Here is a 22783-nt window from a genome sequence, read left to right as displayed (position 1 = left end):
AGAAATACGTGAGAAAGTTAGACTTTCTTTCTTAGCTCTTTAAATTATAAGTCTATGGAGTAATCAGGGGATATGCTTTTATAAATGTGTTGGAGAAAGCTGGTTATCTCTTTCCCATTTTGAGTCCAAGCCATGTTAGCCATTCTATAGATAGATGGCATCCTTTAAGGTAGGATGTTATTGTGTAGGTATAACTCGAGAATTCTACATTTAAGTGTGCATATTCCTGCAATTTTAAAAATTGTTGAAAATTTTTTGCACTTTCCTCATTTTTTCTCCCTTTACTTTTCAGAATGAACCTAGTGATCGAGAAGATGGCCTCAACAAAAGACATCATGTGACAGACTCTGAGAATGAAGACCCCTCAAACCTCAATGCTAGTGATTCGGAAAGCGAGGAGCTTCAGAGGCAGAAGGACAGCGACTCGGAATCTGAGGAGCATGCAGAGCCTCCTGCAAGCGATTCTGAAAATGAGCGTGCCACTCGCCATGGGAGCGACTCTGAGAGCGAGGAGACCAAGAAAGCACCTGCGAGTGACTCTGAAACCGAGGAGCTTCTTAATGGGCGTGCAAGCGACTCAGAAAACGACGATGGTAGGAAGCCTCCTGCCAGCGATTCGGAGGTGGAGGAGCTCCCCAAGAGTCCGGCCAGTGACTCTGAGACAGAGGGCGCTCTGAAGCCCGCCATCAGCGACTCGGAGAGCGAGGAGCCGCCCACGCACCCGGCCAGCGACTCGGAGAGCGAGGGGCCTCAGAGGACTCAGGCCAGCGACTCCGAAAACGAGGAGCTCCCCAAGCCCCGTGTCAGTGACTCAGAAAGTGAGGGTCCCCCAAGGCATCAAGCCAGTGACTCCGAAAATGAGGGGCATCCCAAACGCCAAATTAGTGACTCTGAGAGTGAGGACCCGCCACGGACCCAGGCCAGTGACTCTGAAAACGAAGAGCCTCCCAAACCCCGCGTCAGTGACTCTGAGAGCGAGGAGCCGCCGAAGGGGCCTGCCAGTGATTCCGACACGGAGGCGGCCTCCCGGCACAAGCAGAAGCCAGAGTCAGATGAGGACAGCGATGGGGAGCATGAGGGGGAGGGTACAGAAGTGCAGAATAGCGCCTTCCGTTTAGATGGCCACGGAGACAGAAAAAGGCTTCACAGTTCTGGCAGCGAGGAGGAAGGGCCCAAAAGGCCAAGAATTGACAGTGATGAAGATGAGGAAAAAGGGGGGGAAGAGGAGAAAGCAGCAAAGCGAAAAGCTGCTGTACTCTCTGACAGTGAAGAAGAGAAAGCATGTAAGGAATTATTTGGGGCTGTTTAGCCATAGTTTTACTTACCATCTAAGCGGTAACTAAAGCATTCCATCTTTTTCTGGAATGTTAGATCTGTACTTCTGAGTTCTAATAGCATTTCTTGAGTTCTGACTGCCTCAAAATAATACGCTAGACTGCTTTCATTTCAATGGGAATATGGAAGATGTAGTATTTTTTACGGAAGGTAAAATTTCCAAGAACTATGTTTATATGGAAAGCCAAGTGTTGACCAGAGTTAGCTGTGAGACCAGCCAGCTAGTGCCCTGGAAGCCACCCAGACAGGGACAGGCTCTCGCATGTGCGTGCCTCTGCTTAGAGATGCCATGCCTGCAGAGTGCTGTAGTCTGCTACTTGACTACCTTTTTATGAAACTTACCTTTTTGGAGAACATATTCCCTTGTAACCTGGCAGTTGTTCCAGGAGGAGGAAAGAGCGCCGCACGTGCTAGTTTCTAAGGGAGAGGAGAGAGTGCAGGACTGGTCAGGGCGAGGGGCTCCACAAAAGGATGTCCAGCCTTTTATTCTGCTAACACTAAGCCGCGTAGAAGGCGTTCTGGTTCTGCACATCAGCCTTGTCTTACTTTCTCTTCCCTAAAAGCAAAGGAAGCTATTTCATTTTTCATCTTTTGGCCACTTTTTCCTGAACAATAAACAAATTGTAGGGTGACTGAAACTTTTAGGTTAAGTACTTGTTCTTAGTCATACAATGACTGTGACAGAATAAGATCAGGGATGATTTCTTTTCCTACAGCAGCAAAGAAGAGCCGTGTTGTCTCTGATGCAGAGGACTCTGACAGTGATGTCATATCGGGCAAAAGAGAGAAGACGACAGCATCTGACAGTGAAGAAGAAGCTGGGAAAGAAGTATCTGATAAGAAAAGTGAAGAGAAGGATCTGTTTGGGAGTGATAGTGAGTCGGGGAATGAAGAAGAGTAAGTGATATGATAACATGAGTTTTCGAGTACTCATATAAGGTGATAGAACACAGTTTGTCTTCTAACTTTTTACACTTGCATTAAAATTTTGTGTTGAGTTATAGTATAATATATCTTGTCTAATTGCATGACATTGGGAGTGTAGGCTTCTAATTCCTGAAGTGTTGATACATACTACAACATAGGTGGATCTCGAAAATATGGTCTTACACGAAAGTAGTAAAGAGGACATGTCCCAGTTCACTGCTATGAAGTTCAAGAATGGGTAAAACTAACCTGATAGAAATCTGAATAGTGATGGGCTCCAGGATGTTGACGTGGGGAATTGGATAGAAAGGACCCCCGGCGACCTTTCTGAGAGGATGGGACTGTTCTCCTCTTAATCAGGGCAGTGATTACTTACAGGTGTACTTTTACCAAAACTCATTAAAGTGGATGTGAGAATGGCACACCTTACTGTATGACATACTCTATGACAAACATTTTAGGTTTTTATGCAGGTGAGAAAGCAAATGAACAGTTTTTAATATATTCTTCTCTTCTAGAAATCTAATAGCAGACATATTTGGAGAATCTGGTGATGAAGAGGAAGAAGAATTTACAGTAAGCATGAGATAGAAATACTTCCTTGTGACTTTTTTTTGCTTTTATGGTAGTGGTTCTCTACTAGATGATTCCAATAAATAGAAATAAACAACTATGATATATTCAATTAAAAAATTTTATTTCAAAATTATTATTATTATTTTTTTTAATAAAACTAGCCCAACCAGTGTTGCTCAGTGGTTGAGTGTTGACATATGAACTAGGAGGTTTCTGGTCAGGACCTGGGTTGGGGGCTTGATCGCCAGTAGGGGCGTGCAGGACACAACTGATCAATGATTATCTCTCATTGATATTTCTATCTCTCCCTCTCTCTCTGAAATCAATAAAAATATATATACACTGAGTGGCCAGATTATTATGATTTCTGAACGCATAATCTGGCCACTTAGTGTGTATAAATATACTAGAGACCCGGTACATGAAATTCGTGCACAGGGGACGGGGGGTGTCCCTCAGCCCAGCCTACACCTTCTCCAGTCAGACTCCTTGAGGGATATCCAACTGCCCGTTTTGGCCTGGTGGAATCAGGCCTAAACGGGTGGTCAGACATCCCTCTCACAATCCAGGACTGCTGGCTCCCAACCTGCCTCTGCCTGATTGCCCTAACCGCTTCTGCCTGCCAGCCTGATCACCTCCAAACCACTCCCTTGCCAACTTAATGCCCTGCCTAACTGTTCTCTGGCTGGCCCCATTGCCCCTGACTGCTTTCCCCTGCCAGTCTTGTCACCCCTAACTGCCCTCCCCTGCAGGCCTGGCCCCTCCCAACTGCCCTTCCCTGAAGGCCTGGTCTCCCCCCAACTGTCCTCCCCTACAGGCCTGGGTCCGTCCGTCCACTCCCCAACTGTCCTCCCCCTGCAGGCCTGGGCCTTCTCTCCCCCCCCCCCCCCCCCACTGCCCTCCCCCGAAGACCTGATCTCTCCCAACTTCCCTCCTCTGCCAATTCGGTCACCCCTAACTGCCCTCCCTGCTGGCCTGATCACCCACAACTGCCCTCCGTTGCAGACCTAGTTCTCCCCAACTGCCCTCTCCTATAGGCCTGGATTCTCTCCCCTTTCCCCCGAACTGTCCTCCCCTGTAGGCCTGGTCTCTACCAATTGCCCTCCTCGGCCATCCGGTTACTCCTAACTGCTCTCCCTGCTTGCTTGATTGCCCACAACTGCTTTCCCTTGCTTTCCTGGGTCCCCCCTAACTGCCCTCCCTTGCTGGCCTGGTCACCCCCAACTGCCCTCCTTTGCTGGCCTGCACCCCTAACTGCCCACAGCTGCTCTCCCCTGAAGGCCATCTTGTGGCGGCCATCTTGCGTCCACAGGGGGCGCAGCCATCTCTGACCACATGGGGGTGGCCATCTTGTGTCTTGGAGTCAGTTTGCATATTACTCTTTTATTAGATAGGATAAGAGGCCTGGTGTGTGAATTTATGCATGGGTGGGGTCTGGCCAGCCTGGCCAGGAGGTGGGGACATGGGCGGTTGGCTGGCCTGCCTGCTGGTCGAACTCCTGGTCAAGGGGAAATTTGTATATCCTGTATTTATTCTATATGATATACGCTGAGTGGCCAGATTATTATGCGTTCAGAGATCATAATAATCTGGCCACTCAGTGTATATGTTTTAAAGCTCTAGAACAGAGTGATTCAGAAAGTGAAATAAAAAGGTCTGCAAAGCATAAAAGAAAAATAACAGGCAAAATTGGATGAAGGGGAGGAACACAGTAAGATAACAGAAGGCACATTGTAATGCTAAAGAGAAAGATTCACAGTAATTATGGAACTTCTGTCTAGCCAAATGTGTTCCTCATCAGAGGAATAAGGTAGCATAGAATTACTAAGGCAAAACCAGGAAGAGACAGAAGCCTAAAGAGAGTAAACTCGGCATGTAGAGCTGCTCTTTCTGGGATGTTCAGGGGAGAGGCTGATCATATTTTGGTCTCCTCAAGTCTCGAGGGACAAAATTTGGGGGTGAGGGCCTACTGATGCAGCGTAGTAACACTAGTGGCTAGGGTGGGAGGGAGCTGTTTTGCTATATACCCTTTGATACCTCCTTAATTTTCATTCTTTGTGAATGTATTGCAGTTAAAGTACAAGAAGTGAGAGCAGTCACACAGGGAAATCTGTATTGTGGTTGTGATAACTGGCTAATTTACCCTGCTTTTAGGGTTTTAACCAAGAAGATTTGGAAGAAGAAAAAAGTGAGACACTGGTAAAAGAAGCTGAAGATTCAGATTCTGATGATAACATAAAGAGAGGAAAACAGTAAGTCTTTCACTTGAAAAGACTTTTTTAAGGAGAGTATAAAAATGAAGGTCAAGGCTAGTAAACTTTGTTATTTTCTTGCGTTGGCTCTGACTAGGTAGAGGAAGGAATCTGTTCCGTTTCCTCCCTGTTCCTCTGTCTACAGTGCTGTCCATAAACTGCTTGCTCTTGTTAGTTTTCATTTGCCCTGTGCCAGCTGTCGTAGTTTGTGGAGTTTTGTGGTGCCAGACTCTTCATTTATATCTCACCAAGTAAGCGCTTCCAAAAATGTGCTTTTAGAAGGAAGGTTGATTTTGGGGTCCTGTGGAGATAACGCTAAAGTCCTAATTGCAAACTATCACCTGATTGTATCTCACACGCTCTGTCCATCTGTCCGGAACAAGCGGGTGTCTTGAAAGGTGCCCAACGTGGAATGACTCATTAGCTGTTGCTTACAGCTGTAAAGAGGAGCCTCAGAAGTTCTCCCTTTACTCCTGTGACATGCTGGAGGGGCTTGGGAATGCCTTCGGAAATCATCACATCAGTTGCAGATCATTTACATGACCGAGCAAGTTCACTTCCTCTTTGAGGGCAAGGATTTGGGTGAAAGCAAGTCTGTAGATGTCCTCCTTTATCTCAGGGACCCTACGCTTTGAGCTATACCACTGAAAAGCAGCGGTTTGTTTTCTTTTTTTCTACTTACGCTTAGAAGACAACACCCAAAGGAGTGAACACCACTGTGTCTCCCCAAAGGGCAGTGCAGCGATAGCGGAACATGGAATTGCAGGCACTAACCCCTGAACGAGAACTTGGCATTTGAAATGTTCGTTCTCCAGCTGATACATGCAAGTGTTCACATAGTGTGTGAAAAGTTTAGTGGGTAACAATTGGGGCAGTATAGAGGTTGAACATAAAACCCAGGAAAACATGCTCTGTAAAGGCAAGTTATCAGTACTTTAAGAGAATTCTCCATTGAATTACAGTTAAGTAAGTTGATTCTTAACTGTGATCAAAAGAAATGTGTATTTAACAGGCAGTTTGAATATCACTTGATTTTTGTGTTACTGCTTAGTATGGACTTTCTGTCGGATTTTGAGATGATGTTGCAGCGGAAAAAGAGCATGAGCGGTAAGCGCAGACGTAATCGTGACGGCGGTACTTTTATTAGTGATGCAGACGATGTGGTGAGCGCCATGATCGTCAAGATGAATGAAGCTGCTGAGGTGAGTTGGCTCCCTTCCAGCTTAATCTTTCTCCCACTCAGTTGGTTCTATGGCTTTTGGTTTATTTTTAGTTAGTTTAGCCTTTGCTTACACTACATTTAAGATACTTTGTTTTTTGAAATAAAGCACTTACTATTCTAAATTTTAACCACAGAAAATTTTTTAATTTTTTAGTAACATGTTTAGAAAAGTGAAAAGAGTAAAATAGTAAAATGCGCCTTTTCAGCCTAATGGCTTTGCTAATTTTATGGGGGAATGATTTTCTCTCCAGTTTGGCTGGTTTACCACAAAACTTACTTTTTCTTCACATATAAAAAGTCATAAACTCAGGTTTATTATGTTATAAACCCATGTCATTCTTTTGCCTTTGATTAAGAGATTGCATTGAATTCATTGTGCTTTAAAATCCTGCCCTGCAGTTTTTTTAATTGACCAAGTACTATGTTTAAAAAACAGTTCTGATCTTTTGGAAACACTTCCTGAAGTATTTATGCATTCAGTGATATGTGTCTAGGATTTGTTTCAAAATAATTCAAGGTTCAGAGGAAGTAGCTAGAGAAATAGCTAAAATAAGATTGACCATGTGTGTTTAATTGTTCAACTGTATATAACAGGAGTATATTATTTTGTTTTCTGTTGTGGAATTTGAAGTTTTTCATAATTTAAAAAATGCCCAAGTAAAGACTGAAATTCTCCTTTTATAACATCCCATTATTATAATATACAAGCCTCTCAGCTGGAAAGTTATTTCTGATAATAAACCAAATTTTCCCAGGTATAATTTTGTGCCTTACATGAACTCTTGAAAACTTTTCAGTTATGCCAGTATTTTGAATTAAAATTGTGTTCTCAATTTGTGATTGTTAAAGCTATTTTAATGGCTTTATGGGTTTGATTGACATGGACAGATATAAAATTTGGGGCTATACACAAAAGTCAATTTAAAAAATTGACTTTCTATCCACTGAGCCAAACATTCTATCCACTGAGCCAAACCAGCCAGGGCGATGCATGAACAATTTATTGATTTTTTTACAGAGAGGAAGGGAGAGGGATAGAGAGCTAGAAACATTGATGAGAGAGAAACATCCATCAGCTGCCTCCTGTACACCCCCTACTGGGGATGTGCCTGCAACCAAGGTACATGCCCTTGATTGGAATCGAACCTGGGATCCTTCAGTCCATAGGCCGATGCGCTATCCCAGGGGTCCTCAAACTTTTTAAAGTGGGGGCCAGATCACGGTCCCTCAGAGAGCTGGAGGGCCGGACTATATGAACTACTAATTCCTACTGTAACACCTCGGCTGCGCTCACTGCCCAAAAAACCTGGCGGGCCGGATCAGACTCCTCTGCGGGCCGCATGTGGCCCTCGGGCCGTAGTTTGAAGACCCCTGCATCCACTGAGCCAAACCAGTTAGGGCAAAAGTCAATTTTTAACTTAATTTTTCTTTCTTTATTTTAGACTCTGAATTACTAGTATAGTGGTTGAAATTCATTATTAACAATGGCTTTGTTTCTTTATTATTTTTTTAATCTTTTTCTTTCTGGATAGGAAGACAGACAGTTGAACAATCAAAAAAAGCCAGCACTGAAAAAATTAACATTATTACCTACTGTGGTTATGCACCTTAAAAAGTAAGTATTGACCTATTGAAAAGTTTTTTCCTTTTAATGGAATGATAGTCAAACTATGTATTGGTGTTTCTGAGATATTAAAGAATGATTGCCTTCTGTCAATTCATAGAACAATAATAAATAGAATTTTCTAAGGTACGCTGCCTTCTCACAAATTTCTTTTAAACCTTGATTCCTGATGCAATCAGAACAAATAGCAAACTGATATCAATGAAAGAAAAACTTGGAAACCACTAATACTGTTCTGTATAGACAGTTTTCAGTCTGGTAAATTGAATCTGTTTTCCCAGTGTGAGTGAGAACAGAGCAAATTGCAGGAGAGGAAAGCACATGTCAGACAAGGCTGATGTGGCCTATTCTGTCCTGAACTACGTCATTGGTACTTCTGGAATAAGGGTCCTTTCTTGATGAGTCATTATTACCAAGGCCTTTCATTGTTTTGCTCAGGTGCCTGAATAATTTTTTTAATATATTTTTTATTGATATCAGAGAGGAGAAGCAAGAGAGAGGGAGAGAGAGAGAGAAAGAGAGAGAGAGAGAGACAGACATCAGTGATGAGAGAGAATCATTGATCGGCTGCCTCCTGCACACTCCCCAATGGGGATTGAGCCCATAACCTGGGCATGTGCCCTTGACTGGAATTGGATCCAGGAACCTTCAGTCCACAGGCCAACATTCTATCCACTGAGCCAAACCAGCCAGGGCGATGCGTGAACAATTTTTATTTCACCTTGAACCTAGGCATAGCCTACTTTTTGATGGTTGAGGAGAAATGTACACCAGTGCACCAATAGCATGGTCTAGGACTTTCTACTAGAAAACTGCTACCTCTGATATTGTCATGTTGTCTATTAACATAATTGATTCTAGTACATAAAATGAAATTTAAATGTTAGTAATTCATTGGCAATTTTTTCCTGCTAAACGAATGCTTTTCTCCCTGGTATCTTGCATAATTCTGAGTTTTCTTTCACCCAAAACAGTTTCAGAATCACTGTCCTGGCAGAGTAAGCATTAATTTTATAGTTGTAATAATTGGAGCTCATTATTCTCACGGTCTGTACCATTTATATTAACATTAACCTGACTTGTATAATTTGGGTTTGTTTTGTTTTAAACAAACCATCTTAGCCTGTCAAGTGTGCTTGTGAAAATAGGATCTAAATGTCCTGTTGCTCTGAAACCTGTGGAGAAGGGTGTAAGCAAGAGTGCAGGCTACCTCTGGGAGGGGGCTTTGAAAGCATCACTAAGTACATGAAAGTCCAAAGGAAGCTATAGTAGAACCAGCATGTACAGACTTGACTTCTTAATTTAATTCTTATTGCAGGCAGGACCTTAAAGAAACATTCATTGACAGTGGTGTGATGTCTGCCATCAAAGAGTGGCTCTCCCCTCTCCCCGACAGGAGCTTGCCAGCACTAAAGATCCGAGAGGAGCTGCTGAAGATTCTGCAAGAGGTTCGAGGCAATGATCTGATTGTTTGCGCATCATTAATTATTTAACGCGTCTTGTGTTATTGCAGCTTCTGTATTTATATTACCTGATATTTATGTATTCTCTCTGCCATAGCCTGCCAGAAGAAGGGTTTTATTTAGTATGTGTTTTTAGGAACATAGCAAAATAAAATGAGCATAAATGATAAATTTCGTGTGGCTCTGGCATTGAAGGAAAGGGATCCTGGAGTAGCTGTGGTTTCTGTCTAGAGTAGTACAGTAGCGGGCATGTTTGGGGGAGGGACGAAGTAAAAAACACCAACTTCAGTGTCAGGTAAGCCTGCATTAGAATCCAGCTGGCCGCTTTGACATCGCTGTGACACCTTGGGCTAGCGACTTGACTTCTAAGGGAATTCTCAAGAGCCCTCCCATGTGCTAGGTGTTCTTACTCCTCACAGCAAACCTGCACCGTGGGTGTGCTGTCTCCATTTGACAGATGAGGAAGTTAAATGACTTGTCCGAGGTCACATTGCTCGCAGATGGCTGTGCTTGGGTTCAGACTTAGGTCTCTTTGATTCTGGGCCAGTGCTGCATCTTGTAGTAAACTGTTAACCTCTGAGTATGCGTAGTTTACATTTTTTCACGTTGTTAAGTTTTACTTGAACGAAGCACTAATACTGAACTCTCAACTCGAGAAGTGAACACAGAATACCTTTGTGTTCGCTATCTGTAGGTCCTGGAAATGGAGGCTTTGTTACTTACCCTGTTGTGGATGAGCCAGGTCTCAGAGGCTCCTCTGGAGTAGACCGGCAGGACTCCATTCTGCGTGACTAATGTTGTGGGCATGTGCTTCTGTCCTCAGCTGCCCAGTGTGAGCCAAGAGACCCTGAAGCACAGTGGGATCGGACGGGCAGTGATGTATCTCTACAAACATCCCAAGGAGTCGCGGTCCAACAAGGATATGGCAGGGAAACTCATCAGTATGTACATTTTGTGTTTGTTGTGTATATGGACACATAAAAGGTAACCACACTTGTACCAATATATATTTAAAATGAATCAACAGAGTAGAAAAAATGTTTGGTTCCTTCTTATAGGTACCAGCTTTTTCCCTTTACACTTAAAAGGCTTCTCAGTATATTTAAGTATATAATTCAATATTAAGTTCAGCAAGTAAAATGATGCATTTTCTAATCAGGGACCAAGAGCAGGTCGTGAGAGAGGCTCTGGAATGCTGGTCCTGTCATTAGCCCTCCCTGGTTTCAGATCCTGGATGCACCACCTGCCTTACTGCATATCTTAGGCTCCTGCTTCAGCTCTCGGCCCTGGTTTTCTCCTCTGTAAAATGGTGAATTGTGAGCTTCCTTTGGGTTTTTTGTAGAGATTAAATGAGAGAGAATATATCTAAAGCCATAGGTATACATACACACATATGTACTCCTCAGGAAATGTTAGCCACTGCTGCTATTATTGTTACTTTTATAATGGTCTTCCAAGCCTCTTTCTAATCAGTTGCTGTAATGTTTATAAAATCCTTCAGTTTTAAGAATGAAAAGCGAGCATTTTCATCATTCTCCTTGTCTTGCTGTGCTCCATGTTGGGAAGGAATTTTTAAACTTACAAAGTAGACTGAAAAAGCAACTACTTCTGAAGATAGTAATTATTTTTCTATTGAATTTTTTAAGAGTATTAGAAGTTTTTAAGGGAAATTTAAGTTATCTTGTTTTAATAATTTGTAATTTACTACCTATTAAATAATAAACTTTTGATGCTTTTGTGCAGTCTTTCTTGACCTTCTTTTTGCCCTAGACTGAGAAAAGCAGAATATTCACATTACTCATTTTCACAGTGATTCTGAATCCAGGGGAGGGGCTGGAGGATCAGTTTTCAAAGATATTTAGACCACCTCCTCTGAGACTCCTGCTTTCTTATTAGTTTGACAACACTTGATAGCATATTAAATGCATCAATAGTCTATGCCATGTTCTGAAATAAAAGCACCTTTGTACTTTTACGAACTAAACAGTTAGTTTAGTACTTTTTTTCATGTTCATCCTAGCAGCTTTCTTAGATTTAATGAAGCTACACTATTAAAATATAATTTTTAAAGATTTAGACTATTTGACAAGTAACAAGAGAACTTTATTTTGGAATGAGAAAGTAGGAGAATTTCAAGATTTTTCTCTTTTAAAAAATATTTTTATTGATTGATATCAGAAAGGAAGGCAGAGAGAGACAGAAATATCAATGATAGGAATCACTAGTTGACTGCCTCCTTCACATCCCCCACTGAGGATTGAGCCCTCAACCCAGGCATGTGCTCTGACCAGGAATTGAACTGTGACTTCCTGGTTCATAGGTCAATGCTTAATCACAGAGCCATGCCTGCCAGGCCAGATTTTCTCTTTTTAGACTATCTTTATGAAATGACAACACAACTTGTTGACTGTTAAAGTGGGTCAGGAATTACTCTCAGACATCTGGTGATTATAGATTTAAATGACCTTTTTGTACTGAATTTCCTGAATCAACTGGAGCTACTTGTAATGTTGGTATTAGGCTGCATTTATCCTATGAATGGTCTTGAGATAATGGTATTTTAAGGAAAGAATATTCTAAATACCTAGAATGTAGCATAACACTAGGATGTGGCTATTTCAAGACATGGTAGGAGGAATGCAACTCTGGGGGCTAAATAATTGCGTTTTCCTGGTGACAGATGAATGGTCTCGGCCTATATTTGGTCTTACCTCAAATTACAAAGGAATGACGAGAGAAGAGAGGGAGCAGAGAGACCTAGAGCAAATGCCTCAGCGACGAAGAATGAACAGGTATGAGGGGACAGGCATGAGGAAGTGGAGTAAATGTTACTGTTACTGATTTACAACTCAGCTTTGTTATAAATCAGATTGTTAGGAAACCTGCTAAGATGATAGGATTTTGTCTTTCCTCTCGGCTTGGTGTGTCTGCGTTGCTCACAATACCATTAATTTCTGTGGGACAGTGTGAAGTGAAGGCCACACAACCCCCCCCCCCCCCCCCCAGACTCTGTCTTGGTCTGGTGGAGTGTGGCCTCGGCCACCGTTCTGGAGGTTGCTTTTCTTGTCCTGGCCACTTGCAGAGAAAACTTTGTCTTCCTCAGTCCCATTTCCAAATTCTTAGGAGAAAAAGAGAATTTTGGTTCAGTTTGTATCAATAAACTGGATATAGTTGTATTCATGGTAGTTACCATTCACCCATAATGAAACATGGCATGCAAGATTAAGAATTATTTTTCCATTCCACTTTGCTCTTTTTTTTTTCTTGCAAAGTTATAAGATTCTAACATTCCTAATGTCTCATTGATTACTTTGTTCCCAGCACTGGTGGTCAGACACCCCGAAGAGACCTGGAAAAGGTGCTGACAGGAGAGGAGAAGTAAGAATTTTGCATTAGTTTTCTTTCTTGGACTGTGTATAGAGAGAATGTTCTGTTTGCTGCTTTGTTTTAAGAAAAATAGTAAATGAAACGATGTATGTTCATATTGACAAGGGATGATTTTTCAGTTTAATGTTCATTGAATAGCCACAATGCATTGTATTGGGTGCTCTGGGGGATATGAGGAAGATTGAGAAGATTTTCGCCCTGGCCAGTGTAGCTCAGTTGGTTCATTGTTGTCCTATATCCAAGGGGTAGCAGATTCGATTTCCAGTCAGGACACATACCCAGTTTGTGGGTTCAATCCCCGCTCAGGATGGGTGCAGGAGGCAGCAGATCAATGTTTCTTACCTCTACCTCCCTGCCTCTCTCCCGAATCAAATTTTTTTTTAAAGGCAATAATCTTAAAAAATAATATAGGTTTTATTGCTGCTTACTATGTGCCAGACTTTTGCGTTAAGCTCTGGAAATACAGAATTGAATTCAAAATAGTCCATGCTCTCAAAAAGTGTTTAGAGGGATTATAGCCAAAGGGAGGGCTTAAGGCTGTGGGGTAAACATGTGCAAGGCCTATTTTAGGAATGACCATTGGACTGGAGCGGTTGGCAGTAGGTGGTGCCTCGGATGCTGGAAGATAGGTTGGAAATGTAGATTTGGACCAAATTTTGAACAGCTTTAAATCTAGATGAAGACTTTTCACTTCTCTTCCATAGAAAGTTTTTGAGCAAGGACATTAAGCCATCAGATTTGATTTGGATGCTGATGGTGTGTGCAGGATGGTTGGAGGGGGTAATGAGGGCAGTGAATAGCTAAACTGAGAAGGTGGTGAGGAAGCAGAAGGTGGGGAAGCCTTTGCAGGGGCAAAATTGCTTAGGAGTAGGTGGCTTAGTGGGAGAGGAGTTGGCTAGATTTGAAGACCCCAACTTTAACCTAAGTAGCTGAGAGGTTGTATTCACTAAAAGAGGAGGAAGCAGGCCCTGGGAGGGAAGCTGAGGGGTCCATGCAGAATATGAGTGATGATGAGGCCAGCTGAGACTAGGGCGGGGGTGTAACCTTGGGAGGGCAGAGAAGGTTTGAAGCCTGTCTGAACGGGATGGGCCCAGCCGTGGTGGGTACGTAAGCAGCATGCTCTTCTTACTCAGGGCCCTCAGACCTGGAGATCCTGGATTCTGTGCCCGCGCGAGGGTGCCAATGCCCTCAAACAAGGACTATGTTGTCAGGCCCAAGTGGAATGTGGAAATGGAGTCGTCCCGGGTAAGCCAGCAGGACCACAGCAAGTGGCTCTATGCCAATGACTACTTACTTTAGTTCATGTAGCAGCATTATTAAGTCAAGTTTTTTACTATTTATCCCTTTATTTCTACCAATTCTTGGAGCCTTAGTGTTCTGATACGATCATTTTTTTTTTAACTCAGAGAATCAGAACTCACCTGCTTCTGCAATGTCCCCTTCCTTCCTTTCCACTGTTTTAAGTAACTCTGTTGTAAAATATGTAGAGTCTAGACACTTCCTCTGTCGTCACTGTAAATACTGCTCAGTGATCATCGTTGCTTTTTAGTAATCTTTTTTTATTCTCCATTCCAACCATTCTTTCTAGCCTGGTATTCTTAAAAAGGGCCTAAACCGATTGGAAAAGCATAAGAGGCGGTTTGCCGAGCAGAAACGACTCAGCAGAGTGCATCGTGCTGTCAAGTTCAGCATTGAAGGCAACAGGATGCCCCTGTAGGCCTGGCCCTGCCAGAGCGTGTCCAGGAGGTATCCCCAAGGAGACATGCTCTGTGCATGCACTTGAATGTCAGTAGCTGAAGTGAGGATGCGTGTGTGTGTGTGTGTGTGTGTGTGTGTGTGTGTGTTTAACCAGACAAGGCCAGGCCCACTTTTAGTTTCTGAAATAATGACCCTCACAGGCACTTGGTGACATTTAGGTCTTCCTGAATATCTGGAAATTGGCATTGGCATGGAAGTGGACTCCTCCTTTACTGGTGCCCTAGAGGTCCACAGATAATCACTTCCCTGAGAAGCATTTTGGTCTTCTTGACTGGCCCGTTTTTATTAAAAGGGCTTTTGTTAGGCCTAGGACCCTAGTGGTCTGTGTCACAGGCATATAACCCAGTTAGCAGCTTCTTGGTGGGAGGGATGTGGCTTCTTTTATTACTGTCAGTGGCTCAGCAACATGCCTTTGAGGACTCATCACATAAAGCCTGACACAATATTTAAGAGATAAATCTGATGACTATATATTCGATATGTGGTTGGAAATGAAAGAAACTTCAGAACGTTCGTAAAGCCGGTCTCACTGACCTGCCGCACTCTGTGAGTGACAGAGCAGCTGTATTGCAGAATATTCTGGACAGTTGGAGGACGCTGGGTGCCTCCTGTGACTTCTCCATGACCCCACTTTGGCAGCTACTTCCATGACTTACACTCACCTTCCTGCCACTTGACTTTGTTGTTGAAGCTAATGGCAAAACAAAGCCTACTTTCTAGTTGTTAGAATAAATAGTGGGTAGACGAGCACTAGCTCAGGGCCACGGACTTCTTCATCTGGAATTCCTTTCCTTTTTTCCTTTTCTCCATATCCATGCTCCTCGCTACCCCTTCACTCCTACCTTATCCTTTCTTCTCTTCCCTCTTTTCCTCCCTGTCTTTCCTATTCTCTCTTCCCCAGCACATGCCTTTGTGAGAGGGAGGATTGCGATGTGGCAAAGGAAATTTCTTAAGCAATCTCTGTGACCCTCTACTTCGGAAGCCTGCCTTTCGTCCTGGGGGGATGCGCCTGTCTGCCGCTGTTGGTGGTTCTGGTCCTGCCTTCCCTGTGGCTGAGGTGGTGGGATGAGGTGACCCAGCCTCTGCTAGAGCAGACAGGTGGCCAGCGTGAGGAGAGGGAACTTCTCTCGTGCAGTTCCTCTCCTTCATCCTCAACAATCCAAGATCATAACGTGCTGGCATTTATCTAGGCTTATGGAGCTCTTGAAAAAATGCTTGTTTGGGGCTGGTGGTCTCATTTTACTTTTCAGTATATTGTCCTTAAGCCATGTGGCTGTCTCCCTGCTCAGGAAGGATCCCTGCATGTTCACTCATGCAGGGCCGCACAGTGCACCACCACTGAGCATTCCTACAAAACATTGTCCTCGAAGACAATTGGAGTGAGTCAATGGCTTCAAATGGAAATGTTTGTTTATGCCAGGGTGGGCAAAAGTAGGTTTACAATTGTTCAAATGAAAAATAGTACACTAATGGATAAATGCTAGTACAGAAGTAAAGTCTTATTTTGTGTACTCACAACTGTAAACCTATTTTCACCCACTCCTTTATGTCATTTTTATTTTTGAAATTATATATAAACATCAAACACTATAGAATAGCCTGGTTCCCAAAGTATTGCCCTTCCTCTAAGTCACCACTGATTTGGTGTGTTAAATGTATTTCCCGTAATGCTTCAAGCTTAGTTGTTGTTTTTTTGTGTTTGTTTTTTTTTTAATTATTTATTTTATTTTAATCTTTATTGTTCAGATTATTACAATTGTCCCTCTTTTTCCTTCCCCATAGCTCCCCTCCACTCGGTTCCCATTCCACCACAGGCCCTAGCCACCCCACTGTCTGCATCCTTAAGTACTGCATACATGCATGTAAGATCTTTGTCCAATCTTTTCCCGCATCCCCACACACTCCCTGCCCCCCGAGAATTGTCAGTCTGCTCCATTTCCATGCCCCTGATTCTATTCCGTTCACCAGTTTTTTCTCTTCATCAGATTTTTTATTCATTTGATTTTTAGATTCACTTGTTGATAGATATGTATTTGTTGTCACTTTGTTGTTCATATTTTCTATCTTTACCTTTTTCTCTTTCTTCCTCTTCTTAAAGAATACCCTTCAGCATTTCATATAATACTGGTTTGGTTGTGATGAACTCCTTTAGCTTTTTCTTGTCTGTGAAGCTCTTTATCTACCTTCAATTCTAAATGATAGCTTTGCTGGGCAGAGTAACCTTGGTTGTAGGTCCTTGTTATTCATCACTTTGACTATTTCTTGCCTCTCCCACCTCGCCTGCATACTTTCTCTTGAGAAAGCTGACAGTTGAGTGGGTGCTCCCTTGTAGGTAATTAACTGTTTTTCTCTTGCTGCTTTTAAAATTCTCTCTTTGTCTTTTGCCCTTGGCATTTTAATTATGATGTGTCGTGGTGTGGTCCTCTTTGGATTCTTTTTGTCTTTTTCTTCTTCCGGTTGGGTGTTTTTTTGCTTCCTTGTATTTCAAATTTTTGACTTAATTCTTGGGATCCTCTAGTCTGCTATTGAATCTCTGTATATTATTCTTTATTTCAGTCAGTGTATGCTTAATTTCTGACTGGTCCTTCCCCCCCCCTCCCCCCCCCCTTTTTTTTTTTTTTTTTTTTTGCATTCTCACTAAGATCCTTGAAGGTCTCACTAAGTTCCTTGGAGGTTTCTAGAAGATTCTTGAGTAACCTTATAATTGTGGTTTTAAACTCTATATCCAGCATTTTGCTTTCTTCCATTTATTTCATTAGTGACATGTTTCTTTGTCTCTGCATTTTGGCTGCTTCCCTGTGTTGATAGGGTGGCTTTGTGTGGTAGGTTCCTTTAGGGCAGGGGTCTTCAAACTACGGCCCGCGGGCCACATGCGGCCCGCAGAGGGGTCTGATCCGGCCCGCCAGGTTTTTTGGGCAGTGAGCGCAGCCGAGGTGTTACAGTAGGAATTAGTAGTTCATATAGTCCGGCCCTCCAGCTCTCTGAGGGAGCGTGATCTGGCCCCCACTTTAAAAAGTTTGAGGACCCCTGCTTTAGGGCCCAGTGGCTTAGCCTCCCCAGTCACCTTAGTGCACCTCTTTGTGGGATATGTGCACAGTTTTTTAGGTAAGCCTTGATTGCTGTTGGTATCACTGGGAGGAATTGACCTCCAGACCAATGGGCTGTGGGGACCAGCTGTGTCTACAATGGAAGAGCTGCTGTGCAGGAGATGCACTTATGTAGCAGGTCTTGCTTCAGTGGGGCTTTGGTGCTCTCTGAGTCTGCCCCCTGACTGTGTCCCTTATATATGTGAAGGGTTGTAATCTGGTATGGTGTCACACTGACCGTTGGATACACTGGCTGTAGGGCCTCCAGAGAGGTGCAAAGTCAGCCACTGCCTGGGGCTGCCCAGCAGGAGCTACGGAGAGATCTGCAGATTTCTCCTCTTTGTATCTGGTTTGGAAGTGCCCAGACGAGGCTCAGCTGTGAAGCAAGGCAGGCTGCTGCTGGTGCTGGCGTTGGGCCTTCTTTTGATAGCTTTGGGGTTCCCTGGCCCAGCTGCAGCATTTTTGAAGGTTGTAGGCTAAGAAAGGACAGGCCATTCATATGCAAAAGCTGGTGCACACAGCTTGGTGGTGGTGGTGGTGGGGGGGGGGGGGGGGGAGTCTCAGAGAATCTCCAGGGTGGAGCAAACAGCAATGGCTGCCAGTCAGCCCGGCACCTGGGAGGTCCCAGCACAGGAACAATGACGGCTGTGAGCACCTCCGTCTGGAAGGAAGCCACACTCCCATTGCTGCCCAATGCCAGAAAGTCCAGTTTCTCCCCTTATGTGTCTGAGTCCCCCAGAATCTCGCCCAGCCCCGGAGCTCAGAGCAGCGGGAGCTAGTATATCCCTCTGATTGAAAAAGCACACCTGGGTGCCAGCCCATTCAGCGCCTCCACACCTCCCACCAGTCTCATGCGTTTTCTTCTTCACCCCTCTAGTTCTAGAACTTCCTCTCAGCCAGCTTTCCCGCGGTTCTGGATGATAGTTGTTCATCTTTTGTAATTTTGATGTGGTTGTGGGAGACAGACAGTACAGGTGTTTACCTATGCTGCCATCTTGGTTCTCCATAGTTTTTTCTTGTTATAATTGTAGAAAATGTGTAGAGGTAGAGAAGAGAAAAAGCACTCACTATTCAAAAGCACTTGGTTGTATTTTTTGCATTTTTTCGATTGCTATTTCAATTATATTATGCTTGTATATAATTTTGATCACTTCTCCTTAAATCACCTTATAGATTTATCATTTATAATGGCTGCATAGTAGTATATCATCTGAATATGTAATTTGCTTAGTCACTACTATAGTTTCTGATTTTTCCTCCTAAATAATGCAGTAGCCTACACTACATGGCATGTTTATGTGTTAATTTATTCCATGTAGTGCTTTTAAATAACATTAAAATGACAAAAGCAATATATGCTTTTATGTAAACTTTTAAATAGAGAAAGCACAGATAAAATTATTGTCACTCATAAATCCACTGCACCTTAACATTAACATTTTGAGTTACTTCTTTTTGGTCTTTTCTAAATGCATACATGATCATGATAGCTGGTTTTGGGTTTTTGAACTCTTAAGCAAAATCTTGATCATATTATATTCCTTGTTGGGTTTTGTCTTTGACTTAGCATGGTAAAAATTATTTTTAGTAAACATTCCTTAGTGACAGTGTGTCAGAATATAGTTGTACCATAATTATTTTAAGCAAACCCATCTTCCTAATCTTCTAGGCTACTCTTGGTTTTTCACCAGTAAAACTGCGGTAAAACTGTTCACCAGTGCATTGCAGGTGTACTATGCTAAGGATGGTATGGAGCTGATGAGTCAGAGATTAGTTTGTTGAATTTATGTGTTAGGTACAGTGTTCTGTGTGATTTCAGGCTTGGGGTCACTAGGCACCTGGCAGCTACAAGCCTTCCGGCTGTAATTGGGAGTAGATCAGCATGACGTGGTGTGTGCGTTTCAGTTGCTGGGATGGGGGCTCAGACTTGTGGGGGGATCTGGGAGTGAGCAAGGAGAAATCTAGGCTGGTGTGTAGAGCTGCTGGCAGTTGGGTAGTTGGCAGAGATCTGAGCAAATAAGACTTCGAGTGTGGACTCACTGCACGTATATAAGTCGGGTTACATTGTCTGAGAGGGAGCAGATATTGGGGACTCTTCAGGGAATCTGAAGACAAAACCCTAAGGTCAAATGGCTGATGTTCAAAACTCCCCTCTCTTCATCCCTCCATCTCTATTCCCCCAAGGGGGCATTCATTAGAGAGAGGGTGCCCAGCTCTTTCTCGTCTGATAATGGATTGTATGCTAACTCGGTATTAGTGCCATGTGTTCAAATTGATAGGAAGTACTATTTAGAATTGGGATATTCCTAAAAAATCTAGGGTTGGTGATCAGTATGATTCTTATTCAAGGAGGTAGGATAGCGACTGGGGAGGCTCCCGACACAGGGGTTTGTCACACCTGCACTGACCCTGGGGGCCTCCCAGCTCTGCCTTCCCTTAGCAGCTTTGCCTTGAGCTTCACGGGTAACTTACTAGCCAGCATGGGTGGGAAGGGGGGTTAGGAAAACCCATCTCTTTTTAACGATTCCGTATTCTTAAGAGGTTGGAATTAGTAGAGTCCCTAGAGTCAGCCAGAAGAGTTCACCCTGATCTTCGACCTGAAGGGCAGACCTTTTTAGCACTTCTAAAAGGTGTCAGTTTCTTGGAGACCATATCTTTTTAAAACATACAGTATTTTCAATATAAAAGTAATAACCAAACCTTTAGACGTAAGGGACAAACAGGAAGAGATGTAAGAAATAAGAAGCCCCCTGGCTTGACTTAATTTTCTTTTCTTTTTGTGTCAGATACACTTGTTAAATGTAAACCTAAGGGATTGCTACTATGAGTAATAATAGTCATGGTGACATTTGAGCATTGGCTCTGTGCCCGCCCCTCCTTCTGGCTGACTGTATTTTCTCACTTACGTCTCCCAGCAGTCCTGAGAGGAGTGCTGACCCGGGGCGTGACCTGCCAGGGTCACAGAACCTGCTGAGCAGAGCAGGGTCCCCCAGGCGTGAAGCCAGGGCTCCACACTGACTTGTTGACCTCTGACCGCAGCCATCATACTCACAGCTTTTTCGCAGATGACTCCTTTTCCTTGAAGGTCAAGTTCTTGATGCCAGCACCGTTTGAAGGTGCATCTGTCATGTGAACAACTCCATCTTAGTCTTTGAAAGGGAAAAGCATATTGGCAAGACGTAATCTGATGGAATTGGGGGATTATAGTTTTTATTTTTCCTCCTTTCGCTCATCTAGAAAATGTCCATGGACTGAGACAAAGTTTACCAATAAGGCACAGACAAAGTTATTCTGCACGGAGTGTGTCCTATGTTCCTAACATTCGGTGGACCCTTGCCCTGCTGCTCCGGGAGGCACCACAGCATGTCTGGTTATTCCTGAGCTAGGCGCTCCCTGACTGCTAACTTCAGATAAACGAAGCTGAAAGCTAAACTAGGCCATGGATTTCAGTGATGGCTCTTTAATTTTTATCCCACTTGTAGTTTCAGGGGACCTCCAAGAAGGGTATCAGTCGACTGGATAAACAGATGAGGAAGTTCACGGACATCAGGAAAAAAAGCCGATCCGCACACGCCGTGAAAATCAGCATCGAGGGCAACAAGATGCCTTTGTGACCTCCTGGGTCCCCATCCTGCGCTAGGAGATGCGCAATGGACTCTTCGGAGAAAGATGGTATTTTAAATTTTTTAGTGTATCTGTAAATGGTTCAGCTTGTATCAAATATTGTCCTAGCACTTGCCTTTCTCTCCGTGTATTTAAGACCATTGGTGTGGGCTTTGTACAGAGGAATGACTAGTCTCCTTCTGTAGACTTTCACAATAAATGCCAGTCTGGTTTGGGAGGCTGTCTTCGTTGTCTGAGAGGAGTCGTCGTGGGGGTGAGAATTGGTTCTTGGTGAGAGGGCGTCTTAGCTGTGACAGTGGTGTGTGGTCGTCAGCATTCAGCCCTGCCTACTGTCATATAACAGGCCTGGGCTCCTGACCAGGAGCTTCGGAGGCCTTGGGTGTCCCGGGTGATGGCAGTTTGTGATTCTGATGAGGTGGCTGGTGGTGACCGTGTGTGGCTGAAGGAAGACTCAGAGCTCTGTTGTGGAGGATGGGACTTCGGGCAGTCCCTCGGGCAGGCCTGAAGACTGAGGAGCCGTTTAGTCGCAGCGATTGGTTTTGTCAGTTGTGCCTAAATGGGGAGCTTTCTGATTGGTGAGCATACTGATGTGCTGAGATGGCGACGTGCCTGATTCCACCACGAAAGGGTGGGAAGCTGTTTCCTCCAGACCTCGCCCTCTGGGCCGTCATTGGGCTGCCCTCCTAACTTGAATCCTTATAATAAAACTATAAAGATAGTGAGTGCTTTTCTGATTTCTGTGAGCCGTTTTAGTGAATTCTTGAACCCGAGGCGGGCTGGGCTCCAGCTGCTGGGATGGACAGTCTGGGGTCTGGCCCTTCCCCTGGGAAGTCTGGTACTAAGTCCAGGTTATTGATGTCAGAATTGCAATATCTTAGTTGCAGTTAAAACAACCTACCAACAAAATTTCGTTTCTTACTATCTTTCCTGTCAGGGAAACTCATTCTTTGGGTTTTAAAAAAATATATTTTTTTATTGACTTCAGAGAGGGAGAGATAGAAACAGCAATGATCAGCCACTTTCTACATGCCCACTGGGGATCAGCCCGCAACCTGGGCATGTGTCCTAACCGGGAATCAAACCTCGCCTCCCGGTTCATAGGTCAGTGCTCAACCAGACTTGCCCGTAATTATAGCCACACCTTAGAAATATTACAGGATCAGTTCCAGATCACGCCAATAAAGCAAACATTGCAATAAAGCAAGTCACGGGACTTTTTTGTTTTCCAGTGTATGTACAAAGTTGTTACACTACACTGTAGTTTGTTAAATGTGCATACCTAAATTTAAAAACACATTATTGCTAAAAATTGCTAACTATCACATGAGCTTTCCGCAATCATAATCTATTCGCTGGTGGAGTCTGGCCCCATGTTGATGGCTGCTGGCTGATCAGGGTGGCAGTTGCTGAAGGTTGGGGGCAGCTGTGATGATTTTTTAAAATAAGACAACAATGAAGTTTGCTGCATTAGTTGACTTCCTTTCACAAATGATTTCTGAAAGATAACTCACCATAGATCACCATAACAG

General features: G+C 43.6%; 1 protein-coding gene across 11 annotated transcripts in view; it reads left to right on the top strand.

Moving 5' to 3' along the window:
- Positions 1-21471, top strand: part of IWS1 (interacts with SUPT6H, CTD assembly factor 1) — a 43939-nt gene extending 22468 nt beyond the window's left edge. For 4 of the 11 annotated variants that reach the window (XM_084891998.1, XM_084892008.1, XM_084892005.1 and 1 more), the window contains 12 exons: positions 293-1283; positions 2052-2232; positions 2781-2838; positions 4993-5090; positions 6142-6292; positions 7845-7927; positions 9255-9384; positions 10223-10340; positions 12080-12191; positions 12721-12777; positions 13920-14031; positions 21113-21471. In XM_084891998.1, coding sequence (XP_084748124.1) covers positions 293-1283; positions 2052-2232; positions 2781-2838; positions 4993-5090; positions 6142-6292; positions 7845-7927; positions 9255-9384; positions 10223-10340; positions 12080-12191; positions 12721-12777; positions 13920-14031; positions 21113-21244 — 2223 coding nt within the window. In that variant the 3' untranslated portion in view covers positions 21245-21471. Of the gene's footprint in view, positions 1-292; positions 1284-2051; positions 2233-2780; positions 2839-4992; positions 5091-6141; positions 6293-7844; positions 7928-9254; positions 9385-10222; positions 10341-12079; positions 12192-12720; positions 12778-13919; positions 14032-14374; positions 14533-21112 lie in introns of all 11 variants that reach the window. The other 7 variants (XM_084892001.1, XM_084891999.1, XM_084892006.1 and 4 more) reach the window with 3 other exon arrangements.
- The last annotated feature ends 1312 nt before the right edge of the window (positions 21472-22783 follow it).

Source organism: Pipistrellus hanaki, assembly GCF_964339955.1.
Source record: "Pipistrellus hanaki genome assembly, chromosome: 8".
Lineage (NCBI taxonomy): Eukaryota > Metazoa > Chordata > Mammalia > Chiroptera > Vespertilionidae > Pipistrellus > Pipistrellus hanaki.
The sequence above is the reverse complement of the archived record's forward strand: the minus strand, read 5'-3'. Positions and strand labels throughout refer to the sequence as shown.